This window comes from Taeniopygia guttata, chromosome 11 (genome assembly GCF_048771995.1).
Source record: "Taeniopygia guttata chromosome 11, bTaeGut7.mat, whole genome shotgun sequence".
Classification (NCBI taxonomy): domain Eukaryota; kingdom Metazoa; phylum Chordata; class Aves; order Passeriformes; family Estrildidae; genus Taeniopygia; species Taeniopygia guttata.
In genome coordinates this window covers 5,700,082-5,719,104 of record NC_133036.1, presented here as the reverse complement: position 1 = coordinate 5,719,104, position 19,023 = coordinate 5,700,082, and the positions used below count along the sequence as shown (strand labels likewise).

At 48.9% G+C, this 19,023-nt stretch overlaps 3 protein-coding genes across 5 annotated transcripts in view; 2 read left to right on the top strand and 1 right to left on the bottom strand.

The window, feature by feature from the left end:
* Positions 1–746: 746 nt before the first annotated feature.
* Positions 747–3,543, bottom strand: THAP11 (THAP domain containing 11). The gene has a single exon (XM_030282320.4). It carries the CDS (start codon positions 3,541–3,543, stop codon positions 2,815–2,817), a length of 729 nt encoding a protein of 242 aa, XP_030138180.4. The 3' UTR covers positions 747–2,814.
* On the top strand, positions 3,542–16,687 carry CENPT (centromere protein T). Its single transcript, XM_012569569.5, is given in 14 exon segments — positions 3,542–3,772; positions 3,775–3,870; positions 4,359–4,485; positions 5,020–5,113; positions 5,285–5,418; positions 6,238–6,271; positions 7,389–7,531; positions 7,998–8,426; positions 10,935–11,111; positions 11,438–11,641; positions 12,255–12,342; positions 13,584–13,748; positions 14,491–14,595; positions 16,278–16,687. Coding segments are annotated over 14 exon segments (2,151 nt in total). The 3' UTR covers positions 16,402–16,687.
* A 1,883-nt stretch (positions 16,688–18,570) lies between these two features.
* The window catches only part of RANBP10 (RAN binding protein 10), a 67,477-nt gene continuing 67,024 nt past the window's right edge, over positions 18,571–19,023 (top strand). The window contains exon 1 of one of the 3 annotated variants that reach the window (XM_002195753.6): positions 18,571–18,924. In XM_002195753.6, the coding sequence (XP_002195789.2) occupies positions 18,720–18,924 (205 nt within the window). In that variant the 5' untranslated portion in view covers positions 18,571–18,719. The remainder of the gene's footprint in view (positions 18,925–19,023) is intronic. The other 2 variants (XM_030282316.4, XM_030282319.4) reach the window with 2 other exon arrangements.

Here is a 19,023-nt window from a genome sequence, read left to right as displayed (position 1 = left end):
CTTTTCCAGGCTGAACAAGCCACTCCTCACATAGCTTCCCCTCTAGATCCTTCACCATCCTCACGGCCTCCTTTGGATGCTCTGTTACAGCCTTAGGCACTTCTGGTACTATGGTGCCCAAATCTGCTCCCAGAACTCGAGGTGAGGCTGCACCAGCACAGAGCAGAGTGGGACAATCACCTCCCCATCCTGCAACTGCATTTAACTGCATTCCCAGTTCAACCCAAAAATGTGATGGTAGAGGCACAGCTGAAATTTTTTGCCACGTACATTCGCTTGAGACTAATAACTCTAAACCAATCTGAAACCAGGAGCTTTGGCAAGTGGAATTACAAGTTCTAAGAGTACATGCAAGATCTTTCCTACACTAGGCTGGTTCGCGGGAGGCCATGCACCTCTCCTTCCTCCACCAGGCATTAGACAGGAGAGTCCTGGGGGAAGCCTGGTTCCCCGCTCAAATCCCTCCTCGTTGCAGAGAGCACCCTGTGACTGATGGCTCATCAAAATGGCTCCAATCTCTGCACAGGCAGGTGTGTGGTACACTGAACTGACCTCAAACTCCTCTTCCTCACCCTACATGAATGTAAAGATAGTCCTGCTCTTCCAGCTGTGATGAATGTAAAGATATTCCTGCTGTTCCAGCTGTGGGGCTCACAATGAATAAAAAAATGTTACAAAAGAAAAGACAAAGCTACAGCCACAACCTTTCAGAAATAGAGATATAAGCCACAAGGAGACAGGAAACGTAAGAAAACAAAATATACTTTATTAAAATTAAGCATGTTAGCACCTCAGTGTAACCTGGAGAGGTCAGTCCAGCAGGTAACCAGTCCAGCAAGGCCTAATGGCTGAACATCCTCAAGTGCATCCCGATGGTAGAAAAAGTACCAGGACTGTCAGGACATGCACATTCTGAACAAGCTCAGATGCACAACCAGCCTCGTTTGCGAGGAGGATGTTGTGCTGCCTACTGTCTTGATGGGAGCATCTAAAGCTGCTGGACCACTCACATATGTTAGATCCCACGGTGGAGCAGGTATCTGCTTGTCCTATAAAAGAAACCAAAAACAAACCCAAAACAACAAGCCAAACCGACCAAATGAAAAAATTGCTGCTAATTCGACTCGCAGAAAAATCAGTATAGCACAGAGCTGGAGAGCTACATATCAGATTGGAGAATAAATTAAACTGAAGTAACAGCAAGGACTTAGTACATGGATAGACATGTAGCATCCTTACAGATGGCCATCCAACTTGGCACACACGTTAATAAAAAATGACCCATGCATCACATAGCAGGCTGTGACAACCTGGAGCTGAACTGGCTTCAGGAGCTACAGAGAAACCTCCTGCTACAAAACCCCACGGTGCCCTTTTGTTCGGTTGTATACAGTGTTGAAGCTGATGGTTGTAAAGCTACATTAGCCAGTGTTACAAAGATTACATAATTTCCAACTAAAGATACTTTTTACATTTAGAAAATACCTCTATAAAATTTAGTAAAAGTGACATCCCAATCTACTGAGCACAATGCACTCCGGTTCCAGAAGGATCTCACAGAGCCAGGGAACACCTGGGAATTCTCCCCCGAAGGCGAATATGGGCACACTGTGGTGAAGTGCCTTTTGATCTCAACATCCATCAGCACTGCCCATTGCCACGGGGCTGTGCTGGGACACCCTCCTCCTCCTCCTCCAAACTGCTGAGGGATCTGTTCCACCAGCCAGGCTGGACGTGCATAACCAGGCCAAACCCGTGGCTCTGCTATCCTCACTCCACCCTCTTTCTAGCCAACGCTGATTTGGTTTCCTGTTGCAGAAAGTGAAGGGACTGATGCTGGCTAGAAACAGAAACTACACAACCATTCCACATAGATTTGTTACAATACTCTTAAATCTTGGTTTAGAACACACAAGCAGGTTTTAGTATGGTCTTGCCTAATGTACAGATTATTTAGTCATGCCAACTAGTTTAGGATTAGACAGGAAAGGTTTGCAACCACTGCAGGTAAAGTCACTTCTCTTTCATCCTGGTTCTCAGAACGAAAGCCAAGGATTAAAATTCCAATGTGTTACAAAGCCTCCATTTCATGAGAGGGAGTCTTAAGCCAATGAGATAAACTACAGCTGTTAAGTGCCACCGTGTTCTTTGTACCAGACTGTAATCCTTACTGGTGTCAAGAGCACGGAGACATCCGTAATCAACACACACACGCTGCAGAGAAAGCAGAAACTACACGGTACGAGAACACTCTTTAATCTGGGGGTTCTGTCACGCTAGGAACAGCAGTCTTTTATGGCATCAGTAATTTACTGAAGAAACACATCACCCTGAGAGGGTTTCTAAAGCTTTCCTCCACTGAGCGAGGCTGAACGCGACATCACCGACCATCCCGCGATGGGTGCGGCGCCCACGGCAGTCGGACACGCCTTCTCCAGGGTAGTGTTGCTGTTACCTCACTTGACACAGAGCGAGTTTTATTTGCTGAAAACTGATACCCTACATCCACTTAATGACGACTCGGGTCCCATCCACGCTTCGAGCAGCGCGTTCTGACACCGCACGCAGCGGGTTTGACGGGCCCGGTGTGAGGTGACACCGGAGATAACGTCGGGGCGATAAGGGCGCTGGTGCAGTCCAGGCAGGGGAATCCTGCGGCGAGGCCTTGCCCGGCTGGCGGCTGCCGGAGCGTGGGGCTGAGCCGGGCGCGGAGGGGCCGCGGTCCGTCCCATCTCCGCCCTGCCCGGCACCGCAGCGAGCGCGGCGGAGGCTCCGGGATGGAGAGCCCCGCGCCGGGCCGGGCGCGGGCAGCGCTCAGAGCCCGTGGCGCTTGCGGGTGCCGGCGCTGGCGGCGTGGAGCAGCCGGTCCTTCTCGCGGATCTCCTCGCGGAGCTGGGCCTCGGCCAGGCGCAGGCGGCGGATGCTGCCCTTCATCTCCTTCATCTTCACCTCCAGCAGCGCGATGATGTCGCGCTGCTCGTTCAGCTTCCTCAGCAGCTCCTCCGACGTGGTGCCCGACGACAGCGAGTACGAGTGGTCGGGGGGGCCGCCCTCCGCCGGGCTCTCCTCCCCCGCCGCCGCCGCCGCCGGTACCGGCACCGGCAGCCGCACGGGGCTGGGCCCGATGGTGGCGGCGGCCCCGAGCTCCACCTGCACCGTCAGGTCGATGGGCTTCACGTCCTCGGCCGCGCCCCCTGCAGGGGCCTCGCTGGCGGCGGCGGGGCCCGGCGGGGCGGCGGCGGCGGCGGCGGGGCGGGGGCGCCGGGCCCGCTGAGCCTTGCGCTCGTTGACGCCGCGCAGCGGGAAGATGGTGGGGACCCGCACCAGGTAGGACTTGCGGCCGCCCTGGAAGTGCTCGCTGCAGACGCGGTGGCCCGTGGTGGGCTGGAAGGTGCTGAAGCAGCCGCTGACGCCCGCCCGGGAGACGTTCTTGAGCCAGAGGCGCCGCAGCTCCTCGTCCTTGGGGAAGGTGTAGAAGTGCAGCGCCTTGTCGCGGTGCGAGTTGTTGTAGCAGCCCGGTACGCAGCAGGTGAAGCCCGGCATGGCCTCGCGGGGCGGGGGGACACCCGCGGCGAGCGGGGCGAGCGGCCCCGCCGAACTACAGCTCCCACAAGGCCCGCGCGGCCTCTCGCCGCCGCCGCCGCCGCCGCCCCGGAACTACGCGGACCACAATGCACCGCGGTGCCGGCGGAACTACCCGCCCCACACTGCGCCGCGGCCCCTCCCGGCGCGCGCGCGCGCGTCTCGCGAGAGGCGGCGGGAGGCGGGAGGTGCGCGGCCGTTACCGGGCGCATCATGGCGGACGGGCGGGTCCGGGCCCGGCCCGGCCTCCGCCGCAGCGGCCGCCACGGAGCGCGGGCGGCGGCCCAGGTGTGCCCCGGGGGGTCTGGGAGGGACGGGGGAAGAGAAAGAAGGGAGGAAAGGAGAGTCGCTGTTGGGATCGACCATCCCGCTCTCGGTTTGAGGCAGCAGCGAGGCCTCTGAAGCAGGAGCGGGGGCCGCTCCCCCAGCCGTGTTCGCCGTTAATGGTGGAAAATGGGCCGAAAGCCCTGACTTTGGCGCTCGCCTCGGCGGGTTTGGGTCGCGGCTGTGCTCTGAGGCCGCTCAGGATTTTGTCCACAGGAGGGTTTTGTGCTGGAGCCCAGCTGGATTATACCCTAGGCTGAACTGTGTCCCGTCCACACGAGAAGTGCCACCGTTGTCAAAAAGCCAGCACGCGCAGTTTCTCTTTGGAATTTGGAAAAAATTTCTTACCGGCTTGCTATTAGAACATGGGTGGTGGATGCTTTTGATGTGTGTGTGGTCTTTAATAATGAAAATGCTAGCTTTGAATTGCTTCTCTCTTGATTTCATTCTAGACTGGATTGAACGTAGAAAATAGGAATAAATCTGTCAGAAGCACCTTGGAAAAGCAGAGACTGGCAGTGTTCCCTGATCTCAGAAATGGCACGCCACGGCTTATGCTCAAGAGAGTCATGCAGAACCGTAAGTGTCTTTTTTTTAGGAGAATTGAGAACAGAAAGACTGTTTTTGTAGAGTTGAGAAAACGGGGTGTTCCTTGGTAGCCCGTTATCCTTTCCCTGTTATACGAAACAGAAATCAGATTGTTGTATGACTGATTTATGTGACAGAGGAGTCCGTGCAGGACAGCTGAATGCAGGATACGGCTGTCTGAGAGACCAGGCCTTGCACTGGTGAAATCAGAGCTTTGAAAAGCCTCTTCAAAATCCTCTTCACTTGGTCTTCTTATCCTGGAGACTGAGCACATCATCCTGGTGCTGCCTGTGGCTGTAGGATTAGGTGTCAGTTGTTACTCTGCTGCAGTGCAGGGAACCCCTGTGCTGCCACCTGTCCCTGCCAGCTTTGTCACTGCCAGCCTTCCCAGGAGTAGAACCCAAACAGTTTTCACTAGATCTTTATTTTAACCTGCTAGTAAATGTTATTTACAGCCTGTAGTGTAGATGTGAAACCCTGCTGCATTTCTGGTTGTGGAAAGGAAATGTTCTGGTTTGTTGGCAGAGCCCCAAGTTTCACCGCTGGCACCTCGGATATCTAACCACGAAGACACACAAGAAGCTCATTCAGAAGTCCCATCTAAGAGGGTTTCCAGCATGTAAGTAGTGGATTTTTATAATTTACACTTTTATGACACTGCCAGGTAGAGCTGCAGTTTCTGTGGTGGGACTGGGGAGCAGGACTTCTCTACTTGTGTTTCAGTTATCAGAATTGCATCTTGTCGGTGGGATTATCAGAAATGCCTCTCCAGCTTGGTTTGTTTTGGTAGGGGGGAACTGCAGCTGCCAGATGTTGCTCCTCAGGACACATCTATCACTGTGTTCCACATGAAAAAGAAGAGAAAAAAACTCAGCATTTCTGAATTTGAGAGAGCAGCAGATAGACGACTTCCCCAGTACCAAGGTAAGGCTGCAGTCAAGAATTACCTTGCTCAGTGCTGCATTTGCTGTCAGGTGGTTCTCACCTGCTCAGCTCAGTTGTCAGGAGCTGCCCAGTTGGGCAGTTGTAGGTTTAGAATCCAGATTGCAATATCTCATGCAAAGGGGATAATGGAGAAAGTAAAAGCCCCCATCCTATACAATTTAAAATAAACCTTTTAAAGCCAAATTCTAGGCTCTGCCACGACTGTATATAATTTCTTGGCTACTTTTGCAACTTGGTGCTTTTTGAGTTTTTGAAGTGTCTCCAGAGGAAGTAATCCCTGTCTTCTTCTTGGTTCTAGAAACTTTAAAATACAAGCAGCTGCATACATTCCATTGCAATGATATAAAATAAAGTTCTTTGTGAGGAGAACAGGTTTGAGTTCCAGTTTCATCAAGAGTCTGTGGAATAGTTATCTTAGTTTCTAAAACTCCAGGTGTGTTTGGCTTGTGTTGCTGAAGGGTGCTTGTGACCAAGACATAACACCTTGTCATCAATGTGGTACAATTAAAAGTATTAAATCTGAAGGTATATGCATGCCATGGTAAATTTTCATTGAAATAAATGAAATGTCTTTCTTACCCTTTCAGAAATTGCATATTAGATTTCTAGTACGCAATTCTGAAATGTAGACAATATATAGTAAAGTGACCCCGTTATCCAATTCTGTTTGCACCAAAGTATGGTGTTTGAGGATTGTAGCATGGTTGGCTCTGAAAAGAGGAGGATCCGTTGAGATGTTCCTGTAGCCTGTTCTGTAAAGGGTAACTTCTCAACTAATGTGCCATCAACTTTTTCTAGCTCAGTCAACGTTGGACAGCACAATTATGGCTCGGTGAGTTTAACCTAAAATGTCTTAACTTCTGTCTGTCCTGGGTATGATCACATCTGAAGGGGTGAAGAACGGTGCAGACGCCTGGGTTCATGTTCAAGACCTGTGTTACTGTTAGCAACAGAAGAAGTATCTGCCCCTCTGCTGATGGAATTTGAAGGTGTTGCACCACACACCTTTTGATTTTCAGAAAGTGGCTCTGCACTGTATGCCTGGTCTAGCTTGTATTGCTACTATTGCTCCTCTTTTTACTTGGTTGGATCATTCCTTTTTTCCTTTTGCTCTCATGGTTCCAGCACTACATCAGTATATCTTAGAATATGTAAATCACTACACAATATACCTTAGAATATTATCTCTGCCTGTTCATAGTTTTATCACATCAGTTGCATCTGTGCAGTATTTTCTGGACTTTAGAAGCTTTTTAGTGAGTCAAAGAACTTACTTTCTAGTGTTGCCTGTGTACTTTGCAGATGACCCTGGCCAAAATCAGTACATTACTTCACCTTTCTCAGTGCAGCCCTTGCCTGGGGTGCCACACAAGATGCTTTTTGGGGCTGGCTTTTGTACTTCTGTCTTTGAACCTCTGAAGCCCCTCTTTAATTTGGTTGCTTAGAGAGAGGGACAGGAGATCATTGAGCATGGTCAATCTTGAGGGTGCAAAACACCTGCAGTGAGAAACATCTTGTGCTATGCTGTAGGTGTTGCTATCAGCTCTCATCTTAGTCAGTGTGTTGGTAGCTGTACTTTACGGAGAGTATTGATAGCAAGTAGATTCTTAAACTTACTGGGAAGTCCTCCTATTACCCCATTGTCATCTAGGGTAGATCTTTACTTTGAATCCTTTTTTTCCCTTTTTATTTTTTGTTATGTAAAGATTTTTTTTAAATTCCTGGCCCTTTTGTCAGCTGTAGTGTTGCAGTGTCTCAGGGAGGCTTTAAAACAGTCTGCTTCCCGATCTCTGTGATACATATCCTGATGTTGGGATATAATCTTCAAGGGTCTTTTGGGGAAATTTCCCCTAGTTGTGTGAAATGTGTCACTGTTAGTGCCATCATGTCTGTACTCTGAGGGTGAAGGTGCAGTGTGTGATTTTGACAATTTTTCCCCTCTTTTACAGATCCTTACGTTTGTCTGTGGGTTCCTTGCTGGCCCCAGACACCGTAGAAAAGAGGGGCTTGCTCCGGAGGCCCAAAACCCGCAGGGCTGTTGACATGCAGGAGTTTGAAGGCAGAGTGGAACAGAACATGCTGAAGAACAAAGGTTTCTTTAGTGATGTTATTTCTCTTTTGGGAGGCAGAGCCTTATGTTAAAGGGGCTTTTAGAAGCATTTACTGAAGCATGGTCTGTATTTTAGAATTTGAAATTTATTAATGCATTCACAGAAATAGAGTGGGATTTGGGAGGCAAGATTAGAATGAGGTTCTGCCTCAGCAGTTCCTTTGATTCTATGCACTTAAATTTGTACTTTGCCTGGTTTGTACATTTAAACCACAGGAATTGTTTGGGATCATCTTCATCTGTGGGTACTGAGGTCTCTGTTGTTTGGCAGGGAGAGTTGTGGTCACAGAAGTGGGGTCATACTGTGTCAGTGTTTGATCTGTTGAGGAGGAGTAAAATTTGGTTGAATGACTTAAAACATGAATTACACAAGTTCTGGTAGTACAGTATGTCCTTATGACCTTGATCAGTTTTTCACACAAAATTTGTTTTAAAACTTTCTCAGCAGGACAGAACGATCTTGTGGACTCACAGTCTGCATCTGGGATTCGAACAAGCATCCTGACAAGTGATGCAGAAATTATGATGAACAGCACAGAGCTCTTTGTTCAGCCCCAGATGGATGAAGACAGCCAAAGTAAATTGCCTGCTCTTGAACCCCAGCTGTCAGATTCAAAAACTTCAGCACAGAGGAGCCTGATTTCTGATGCAGATCAAGAAGAAGCAAGGCTGGAGGGCCGGGTATCCAGTGTGAGCACAAACCAGGGAAGGACCCAAAGTTACTCCAAGAGCTCAAACCTTGATGATGAGCATGTTGACAGAATGACTCGTGTATCTCCAGAAACTCCTGAGAAACAGGGAGAAGAAAAGCTGGATCATTCCCAGCAGAGTAACCCAATGGCAGAGATTTCTTTTACTGAAGAAGAGGCGGTATGCTGTGAGTACTGGGGGTTAAGGCTTAACAGGTATTGTCTGAACTCACACAGTGGTTGAGGTAGAAAGGGACCTCAAGGTTATTTTCTCCAACACTTCTGCTCTGGCAGGGCTACAAAGAACAGGTTTCCCAGGACCCTGTCTAAATGGCTCTTATGAGTCTGCAAGGGTAATGACTGCAAACTGTCTTCCTTATGTTTGGATGGAGCATCCCATGTTCCAGGCTGTGCCAGTTGTCTTTTTTCTTGGCACTGGGCATCACTGGGAAGAGTCTGTCTCTCTCTGCCTTATACCCTACCTTCTGACACTTGTATATATGGGTAAGATCTGCCCTAAGCTGCCTCTTCTCTAGGCTGAACAGTCCCAGCTCTCTCAGCCTTTCCTTCCAGGAGTGATGCTTCAGTCCCTTAACTGTCCTGGTGAGCCTTTGCTGGACTCTCCACTGTGTCCATCTCTCCTTTGTCCTGGGACCCCAGAAGTGGGCACCCTAAATTGGTCACAAAAAGTACGGAGATAACATGTGGGACATGTAGACAGACTTGGAAGGAATCTCTGGAAGTTCCTAGTCCATACCTTCACTGTGGTATGGTCACTTATTTGTCACAGCCAACCTCTCCATTGTCTCCAGGGCTTTCAAAATCTTTAGACAGAGGCAGTTGCCTCCCTGCTCACTCTGCACCAATGCTTTGCAGTTCCTATTGCTTGCCAGTTTTTCCCTGGTACCTCTCCTTGGCATTCATTTCCCTGGCCTTGTCCTGGTTGTGTAAATGGGAGCACATTTTCCTCACACTGTTTGGACCAGGCAAAAGTTGTTTGGAAAGGACAAAGGAAGGAATCAACAGAAAAAGGTTAGTTGCTCAGAGTAGCTCCAATAGCAGGCATTTTTAGGACAAAGGGATAGATAATGCAGAGTGTGGAATAGGGGACTGGATCCAATGAGGGAGTGTGAGTAGATCTTTAAGATGCTGGAGTTAATAAGACATTAATGTCAGAAGTTAATGGTGACATAGTTCTGCTCCACCACAGGAGGCTGCTGGTGGTGTTGCTCCTCAGTTTCAGCTGAAAAACGGTTGCAAAGATTTTTCCAACTGTGTGAAGTGCATACAAGTGTTTCTTGTGTGTCTTCTCCCTCCTTGGTTGTTTTTTTATTTACTAGGAAAGCTAAAAGAAAATTCAAAAAGCTGCCAGGAGACACATTAATGATCTGTTTTAGCTGTTTATAGATGGAGCTCCCCTCTGCCCTCCAAAGGTTCAAGTACAAATTTGGGATCCCTAGTCACTCTAAATGTTTCCAGGATGTCTTTGAAACAAGTTGTGTCCTGTATAATTGAAGACCTAGACGTAAGTGATACAGAAGAAGAGGTGATTAAGACAGTGAATGGAGTGGAACAGGAAAAGCTTTCCCAAGAGGGTAAGAAGTAACCTTTCATTGTAGAAAGGGAATGGAGTATAATCTGATTTAAACAGAGTTTTTCAGGTGACTTGTAACATAAGTCTTAACTTTACTCAGAGTAAAATAAGACTTAATTGAACAGTAGATGCTGGAAATAATTCAAGACATACTAGAAATACTTGGACATTTCCAGACAAGTTCTCTGAAAGTGGTCTGTGACTGGAAGTGGAGTAAAAGTTCATATGTTTTGTCATATCTGTACTACTGCTCAGCTTCCCATAGGGAAGATGAAGAGCTCTCATCTGGCTAATCTAAGCTAGTTAATATTTCACACACTTGTACTTTCCAGTGTGAAAATTCCCAGTTGCTGGAGAGGATGGTAAAAGTGCAGTTTGACAGCTTTTAGTTCTGGACTCAGCCAAGATATCCAAACCCTTCAGCAAGTGACAGCATTGTCATGTGTGTCATGATGTCAGAGTGCCCAATTTTCACAAAGTAATTACCTCTGTGGGTTTCTGCTTAACTGAGCTGCATAGTAACAGATATGTGGACTATATATGTAGTATAAAGGAAAAAGGAATACTTAAGTAGTCAATAGCTCAAGTTTTTAAACACAAGCAAGTCATGTGTCTTTATATTTCTCATCCTGCGTGCCAGAGGCTTGTCCTGGATGGTTAAAGCCACTCTAGGCTCTCTTCTCTACAATGGAATATATCTCTTATGAAATCGTTTATTCAGAAAAATGGAGGAAATGATGAGTAGAATCTAAGCACAAACTCCAGGTATTGTTAGATTTAAAGGAAAATAAATCACTCTTTTACGCAATTACCAAAATTGAAAATGGCCATAGAGATGGCAGATCTGGAAGAGCTCTGCTTACTGTAGGTAAAATTCCTTCATCAGGATCTGGTGGGCCCCTAATTAAGTGGCTGTGGAGCAAACACAGGAAAAGTTGGGCATTTCTCAGCTGTGAAGGGAACTGCATCTGCTTTTCTTATTTACAGCTTATGGTTGAGTTTATTTATCACAAAGAAATTCCAGTGGTGGTTGAACTGTGTGCTGGTGGTTGGTTGGGGTTTTTTTTGTAGGTAAGATGTATAATAGAATTTCTTATTTTAGCTGCAGAACGTGGTGCAAGTACTGTACATTCTGAACATTTGGAGAAAAAACTGTCTGAAAAAGCAGAATTGCAGATAACTGCAGCACAGAACAGCAGAGGTGAAACAGAAATGGCTCCTTCAGCAGGAGAGGAACTGGAAGAAGGCAGCATTGGAGGCCACAGGTCTCCCAGAGCTGGTGAGGACACCTCTAATGCTGGCAGCTCTCTGTAGTGCCAGAGTGCTCTCATGCTGCATGACTGGCATCAGTGCTGAGAGAGAGTGTTAACTTCCTTTGTTTTCTGGAATCTGGGCTAATTACTGGGGAAATATCAAACTGATTTTGTCATTTTAAGCTGGAAGACTACATTTTATTTAAAGGTAAACCAAAATTTGATTTAGTTGGCAGTAGTATGTAGAAATGTATAGTTACAGCAGGTATCTTTGATTAAAATTTACTAGTGGAAGTTCCAGAATCAGGCAAAGATACTTGTTCACTTTATTTTTCCTGTTTTGGAAATCTAGAAGGTGAGATTACCAGAGGCATTGGAGCTGAAAGTGTGGCCGGGCACTCTCCTGCCTTTTCCTCATTTCATAAACCTGAGATGACTCCATTAAGTGAAACAGATGAACAAGAAGATGAACTACAGGACCAGGCTGTGATGATACATTTGGATAGTACAGTGGAAGAGCCTGCTGAGGATGAAGTTGAACACCCTCCAAGTCAAGGTAAGGAAGCTGCTCAGCATTTCTGTTAACATTGTTTTCTTTCCTGGTCTCACTTGTTAAGAAGTGAAGAAGTTCAAGAGTGAAATTAAAGAAAATGCAGATTAGACTTGGAGGAAACCATGGGTTCATAGCAGAGAACAGGTGAGATGCTGATAACAGGAGCCTTGCATGGAGGGAGTTGTGCAAATCTGCAAATAGGGAGAAGTTTATAGTCTGGCCCTTGTAATGTGACTCTAGCTCAGCTTGTCCCTTTGTTCAGGAGAATTTGCCAGTGGCTTAGCAAGATGACAGAGGTAGCTTCTAGACTTTGAAGTTCTCTCTGGTTAAAAAGGCTGCAGCTTTGTGGCAACCTAAATTAACCCAGCTGTCAGCCACTGCAGCCTGGTCCTGAGCATGTGTCTCTGCAGCCTGGCCAACCAGCTGGGCCAGCACAGGGGCCCAAGGGAAGCCACCAGCCCGAGTGCCAGGAGCTGTGGGGCACAGCCAGAGCATGGGCAGTGTCACCAGGAGCAGGCATGGGGGGGCTGGCTGGGTTTCTGTCTGCTGTGGCAGCACTGCCTGCTCCAGGAGTTCTGGAAAGAGACTTCAGTTCCTCCAGTACTTTTTTTCCCAGAGGTTTCCATGAAGACTCCTGCATTTGTCCGTGCTCCAGCGCAAAACCTCCTGTCAACACCACATGTTGCAAAACCTGCTGCTCCCAGGTAAGCCTAAGCCATGTCCAGCAGTGGCCAGGCAGAGGTGGGGCTGGGGGCAGAGCAGAGCCCGGCTTTGCTCACTCCACAGGGAGTGAGCAGTGCTGAAGTCTTTGAGTGAATGTCAGTGCTCTTCCAGAGCAGGTCTGGTGCCTTAAGGCTTTCCAGTGAATGTTCTTGTAATATTTTCTGTGCTAATGCCAAAACTTAGTCCTAGGAGTTTTTCAGCTGGTAAGCCACTCTGGATCTGTGGACTCCAGTAAGGGATGCAGAGGCCCTTGCAGAAGAGGGGGAATTACAGATGGCAAGACACTGATCACATGGAACCACATAGTTGTATTGACTGCAGAAGCCTAAAGCTGTGTGCAGCTGCCATGTGCTGATTAAAATGAAGCTCTCTTAGAGCCAGAAAGTGAACCTGTCTTCTGCATTACTCCAAATTAGTTAACACTTGCACTCTCTTGACTAGAGATTTGGCTTCATCAGAACCACTAACAGTGGGTCTTAGGGAACAGGAGGAATTTTCTAGCCCATGACTTTAGAGCTTTGTCCATTAAAGCAATAAACAAGAAGACAAAATTCTTTTGTATGGGTGGGCTGGAGAGAGTCAGGTGGTCCACACACCCTCTCTGAGGTTTTGCATGTGTTAGGCTGAGGTTGTATTTTTTTCTGTTGTTTTCCAATTCTGTTCTGAGTGAATCCATGGGCTTCACTTAACTCTTCCATATTACAATTTCCCCTATTTTAGAATGGAAGACAATTGTAATTTCCTTTAGGACTTAGAGTCTTGTTTAATGGGGGGATGGGAAACCCTACAACCCACAAAAAAAGCCCCCACTGAAGTTTTTAACAGTGTAGAAGGATTTCCTGCAAAGCAGCCTCCCCTGTCCACAGATGCAGAGGTGACCTGTGGTGCCTCAAACTTTGTGCACTACTTTAAAGGGAATACTGCAGGGATGCAGTGGAAACTGCAGTCATGTATTGGAGAGAACTCCAGTTTGCTGACAGTGTGCTACATGAGCACTCTGGAATCAAGGGAACTTGAGCCTGGATTGCTTCTCTCAAGGCCATGATGCCACATGAAGTGTTTGCAAACTGCCCTGTGTGGGCACAAGAGTTTTGAAGAATTGGGAGGGAGAAAGAATTAAGAGCTCCCTTCCAGTTCAGCTTAGGGTTTCTCCAAATTCAGCCTGTTGTTCTCTGCCTCTCCCTTGTTCATTCAATGTGTGAATTTTCAATTTTCCTCAAAGTTCTCCCCTGAAGCTGCTGAAGCCTAAGACAGTTCCAAAGAAATTGAGAACATCTGAGAAAAAGCCACGGGAGCCTCAAATACCAAGGAGTTTGATAAAGGAGATATTCAGACATTTTGCTAAAATGCCAGTAACCAGAGATGCATTCCAAATTGTTGAAAAATGGTACGTAGCAACAAACTGCTCTTTCCAATATTTTTACTGTTGAGGTTTTTTTTCTTTCTTTTCTTCCCTGAAGTAATAAACATGTTGGGAGTGCTGCTGACAAGCTGACAGCCCTCTCTCTTCAGCTGGAAAGTCTTGAGAGGCCTGATAAAAGTGGGCAGAAATGTGCCAAGTGCTGTGTGTTGCCGTGTGTGTATTTGATCAGCGCTGCCTTTCAGGAGCATCTGGGTTTTGTCCCAACAAATTGTAGCAGTCAGAGTCGTGTCTTTATCAATTTCCATGGGCAGGATGGCTTTGGACAGTGGTCATTGTGCTGGGTACAGTGAGGTTGTGCAGTGTTCCATTACAATCCAGGTTTCTCAGCTTTTTGAATCTTTAGACCTTGTTACCATCATTAGTAAAATAGTGTATTGTTTGAAGACTGTCACTGCAGCAGCCAATATCTGACCCTCGGTGCTGATTTCTCTGTCACTGGTGTCAAGCCCTGTTCCTGCATGTGTGGGAAGTCTGGGAAAGGTTCTGGTTGCGCAGCTCTTTCACAGCTGTCTTGGCAGTGAAGTTCCAGGGAGCCTGGGCTGGGAAGCCAAGCTTTGTTCATGGGCTGGAGAGTTTCTTCTCCCCCAGCTTTCCTTGGCAGGCTGTAACCTGCACAATGTGCAGCTCTAGTGCAGTTTGCCCTGCGGAAGGGGGTGAGTAGCTGGTGTTCACACGCTCCACAGTCTGCTTTGATTTCCCCCCTCAGCTCTGAGAGATACTTCAAGCAGCTGAGCAATGATCTGGAAGCTTACACCCACCACGCAGGAAGGAAGACAGTGGAGGCAGCTGACCTGGAAGTTCTCATGAGAAGGTAAATGAAGGGTTGTTACTAATCTGCAGTAGTGTTTGGTGGTGTTTGATGGCCCAGTAACACCTGGTTGTTGCCAGAATGTGCACCAGCAGTGTTTGCATAGTAAGTGTGGGACTGGGATTTACTCTGTGTGAGACCACTTCTGTCCCAGGAGCATCCCTGGACTTGGGTTGCACCACTTGGTGATGGTGGAAGGGCAAGAGGAAGTAGTGAGGGGTTGTGAGTGCAAGGAGTCATCTGAGGAACCAAGAGGAGAGGGATTTGTGTAAGGGTGAAGCAGTAATGTCTGGAGAATGTGTAGAAGAAGTAGAGAAATGCTAAGAGGGAGGCTGGGCTGCACTGTTTGCATCCTTGAGTGAGCTCTTTGCTAAAATCATCTAAAACTGACACTGTGAGCATTTTCACATGTCCTGCTGCCTGTTTTGGTGACTTGCTCTTCCAAACAAAATACACTCTTCCTGCTGCTGCACAAGCTGATACTTGGGATCCAAACTGACAGTTCCTCTCAAGAGCAGGAGAAAGAGCCCCAACCCCGTGGGTGGGCAGGGCTGGCCTCTCCTAGCAGTGCCATTCCTGGACAGCAGCCTGGAAGAAGTGTTCTCAGAGCTGCCTCACTGTGTTCTGTCCCGTCTCCTGCCTGAATTTACTTTGTTCTGTGACTGAAACACAAGGAATTTATTCTTGGGTTAGAAGCCCTTGTGAGGCCTGAAGCAATCCACCACCATTTAAAGTCATTACTCTGGGTGGTTGTATTTAATCTCCACTGGAAGAGTTTCAAGTGTGATGTTAGTCAACTGGGGGATAGTACAGGGCACAGCTGATGGCAGTGGTTTTGCATGGGCCTCTGTAGGTGAGCTGATGCTGCTGCTTAAAAAGCATCTGTCTCTGTCCTTATCCAGAGATTTTGTTTTCCCACCTGACACGTGTGTGCTGAGGTTGGTATGAACAGGCCAGGAGGCATGATGGGTTACTTGTCCTGGTTTGAGAGTTCCATGTACTTGTTGTTTCACCTTGTTCTAGATGTCTTTATGCCTTTTTACTGCCTCATAAAGACATTAGGAATTGTTGTTGGCTCATGCATAAGAACAGCAACTCTGTTCCTTCCACATGGGAGGTGTGAATAAATGTTGCACTTTCTTTCTTTCTGCAAAACTGGGAGATGCTGATTTTTTCAGGCCAGTCATTTAAAATGGTGTACAGGAAAACTCCATGGCCTACACAGTTGGCAAATGCCAACCACCTCTGGGTTGTGACTGTAAAAAAATCTGGGTACTGAGCTATTTCCTTCTGTCACATCATTCTGTGCACGTCTTCAAAGGGTAGAATTTATCCCATGGTAGGTGGATTCTGAATTTAAAACGCAATGAGCCTCTATTTTGGTTCTGATCAATATAGATGAAAATTCCCATGGTAAACAGTGGGAAGCTCTGTGGGAAGCTGCTTTGCAGGAGCCCTCTGGGTCTGTCTGCTCTGCTGTATGGGCAATCCTGGCATTGCAGCATGCACAGGAGCTGAGAAGCTGCCTGCAAACACGAGTCTGGAGCTGATTGTCACAAAGCAGTCAGAGCATTTCAGCTCTTAAATGCAAAAATATCACTGCAAGAAAACTTTACTCTGATACCGAGTGGAAGCACATTTCACTAACAACCCTTGTTTCTTCCCTGCTCTCTCTCTGGCCAAAGGCAGGGGCTGGTGACAGACAAGATGCCGATGAACGTGCTGATCGAGCGTTTCCTCCCTCTGGAGTACCGCATGCTCCTCATTCCCGTGGCAGTGGGTGGAAACAAAGTGATCCCCTGCAAGTGAAGGTGCAGGGCTGGCCCCTGTGGGTGGGATGGTGTCCTGTTCCCAGGGGCTGCCTGTGCCTTTTTCCACGTCACTGCTCCAGGGGATGCTTTGCCACACGTAACCAGTGAGCAGCCACTGCTGGATGTTCTCCTGAGTGGAGGCAGGTTGTGCTGTGGCCACCACACCACCCTGCTGGGTCTCACCAGCCTTTGTGACAAGCAATTTGACTATCCATAGTTTTATATGTTACCTTTGGATACTTGTACAGCTCTGATAAATAAAATGTTATGTGCATTTTTTGTGATGCCGGTGAGCTGAGAGGCTCCTGCATTGTGGTGTTCAAATTGTTCCTAGCAGACATTTGGCTGTGTGGGTGCTCTTCCTGCCAGCCATGGTGCCCTCTTGTTTTCCACTGCTGTTCCTGAACAGGCAGTTGCTGCAGGGAGGAGCTGGTCCATGCTGTGCTCCTCACACAGGGAAACAAAGCAAAACTTTTGTGTATGGTTGTACTGCTTCCAGGGAGCCTAAACCACACTAGGAATGAGACCTGCCACAGCAAAGGGTACCAAGGAGCGTGAGTTTGTAGAATAGCTCAGAAGCTGGGAGAGAATAATGCCTGTCACATGTACCAGTTGCAGAGAGATGGAGATGGATATTGGACTTTCTCTTCAGGGTCCTTCTGGGCAGTCAGTGTGACACGAGTTGTTTCTCCCCATCTGAGGCTGTCCTAAATCCTGCTGCAGGCATGGATCCTCCCCTCTGGGTTATGCTGTGTGTTCAGTAGAGCTTCCTCAAACTACAGCCAGATGGCACAATCCACAGGGACTCCTGGAAATGCACCCCTTGGCAGCAGGAACTGGAAGTTAGACTGAACACAAAAGGACACAATGGCCAATAGAGTTAAAATCTCTTCAGCAGGCAATGCCAATCCAAATGACAGGCATTTTTCAAGGATTTTTTTTCAAAACATAATTCCATTAATACAACAAAGCATTTTTTGCTGATACAGTGTGACTGAGGTGTTGGAGAGAAAAGGGTCCTTTGAGAAGCTCTGCTGGGAGCAGTGTCTGTGTGTCCTGCATGGATGGGATTCCCTTCTCCAGAGTTCACTTTCTTCTCACCAGAAGGTGCAGCTTCCCGAGGGGAGGAATGGAAGGAGACGGTGCTTTGCACCTGACGCCTGTCACGCTGTTGGGCTGACGCTGGGTTTGGGTGTTCCATGGGAATTCTTCAACTCACTGGGGCCCTTTCTTTAGAGTGGGTGTATTCCAAACAGCTGATACCTGTTTGGCAGTCTGGAGTCTCAGGCTGTAACTTTTTGCATCAAGCTGGCTTGTATGGATATCTAAATATTTATATTATAACTATAGATGTAATCTAAAGATATAACATATAAATATTCTCCCAAGAAAGGGGAGATCGTTCTGTCAAGAGCACCTTGTGTCAGACCTGTAACTTCGGTTCAGATGAAGAGAATGCAGCTTTTGCCATAAGCAGGTCTCCAGTTGCTCCGACACTCATGGCTTTGGAATGATGACAAGGGCCTGTTTATTGCTATGGAGACATGGAAAAAGAATGGAAACATGGAATTATATGTGTCATACACAGAAGAATGAACTCGTACTAGAAGTCTGCTCAAGGATCTTGTTTTTCTTCCTGCTGGCCGTGGCTTCAGAGCAGTAGTTCAGTTTTTGTGGTGTACTCTCAAGGCACAATTGTATTAAAAAAAAATATATAAACACACACAAAGACAGTACAGCCGCTTGGACCCAGCTGGGAAGCAGAGGCAGCTCTGTGCGCTGCGGCGGCTCGGCCGTGTGTCCGTGTGTGCCGCCGTCCCGCGGTCTGTGCCCCGCTGCCGCCATGGCGCGCGCTCCGCTTACCGTCACCACGGCAACGCCGCGCCGCAGGACCCCCTGCGTGCCCATAGCTGCCCCAACACCGCCTGACACGCGGGCGCCGCGCGGCGGCCCAAACCGGCCCGTGAGAGGAGGCGGCCGGCGGGCGCCTGCGAGCGCTGGGCGGCCCTTGGGGTCCGAACTGCCGCGGAGCACGCTGGGAGTGGGAGTTTCGCACCCCACGGCACTGAAAGGAGCAGAGCGGAACGGGGACACGGTTCCCAGCGTGCAGCGCGCCAAGGGGGGGACCGGGGCTTTGCGTGCTCCGCCTCTCGGGAGTTGTAGTCTCGGCGAGAGACGGCGCCGGGCGGGCGGGAGTGCCGCGGACTGCGTTTCCCGTCGGGCGGCGCGGCCCCATTGTGGGCACGCTCGCAGCCCATTGGCCGCCGGCCGCGGCCGGGCCCCGCTGCCCGCCCGCTGACACAAAGCGGGGCCAAGATGGCGGAGGCGGGCGCGGGGAGCCCGCACGGCGGGGACGCGGCGCCGCCGGGGCCGCCCGAGGAGCAGGAGCTGAGCCGGCGCCTCCGCCGCCTCTACCCCGCCGTCAACCAGGACGAGACGCCGCTACCGCGCTCCTGGAGCCCCAAGGACAAGTACAACTACATCGGCCTCTCGCAAGGCAACCTGCGCGTCCACTACAAAGGTGCCGGGCTGGGGCGGCGGCGCCGGGCTCGGCCTCGGCCCGGAGCGGGACGGCCCCGGCGTGGCCTCGGCCCGGCCGCTCGCGGGGCCCGCCGGGCGC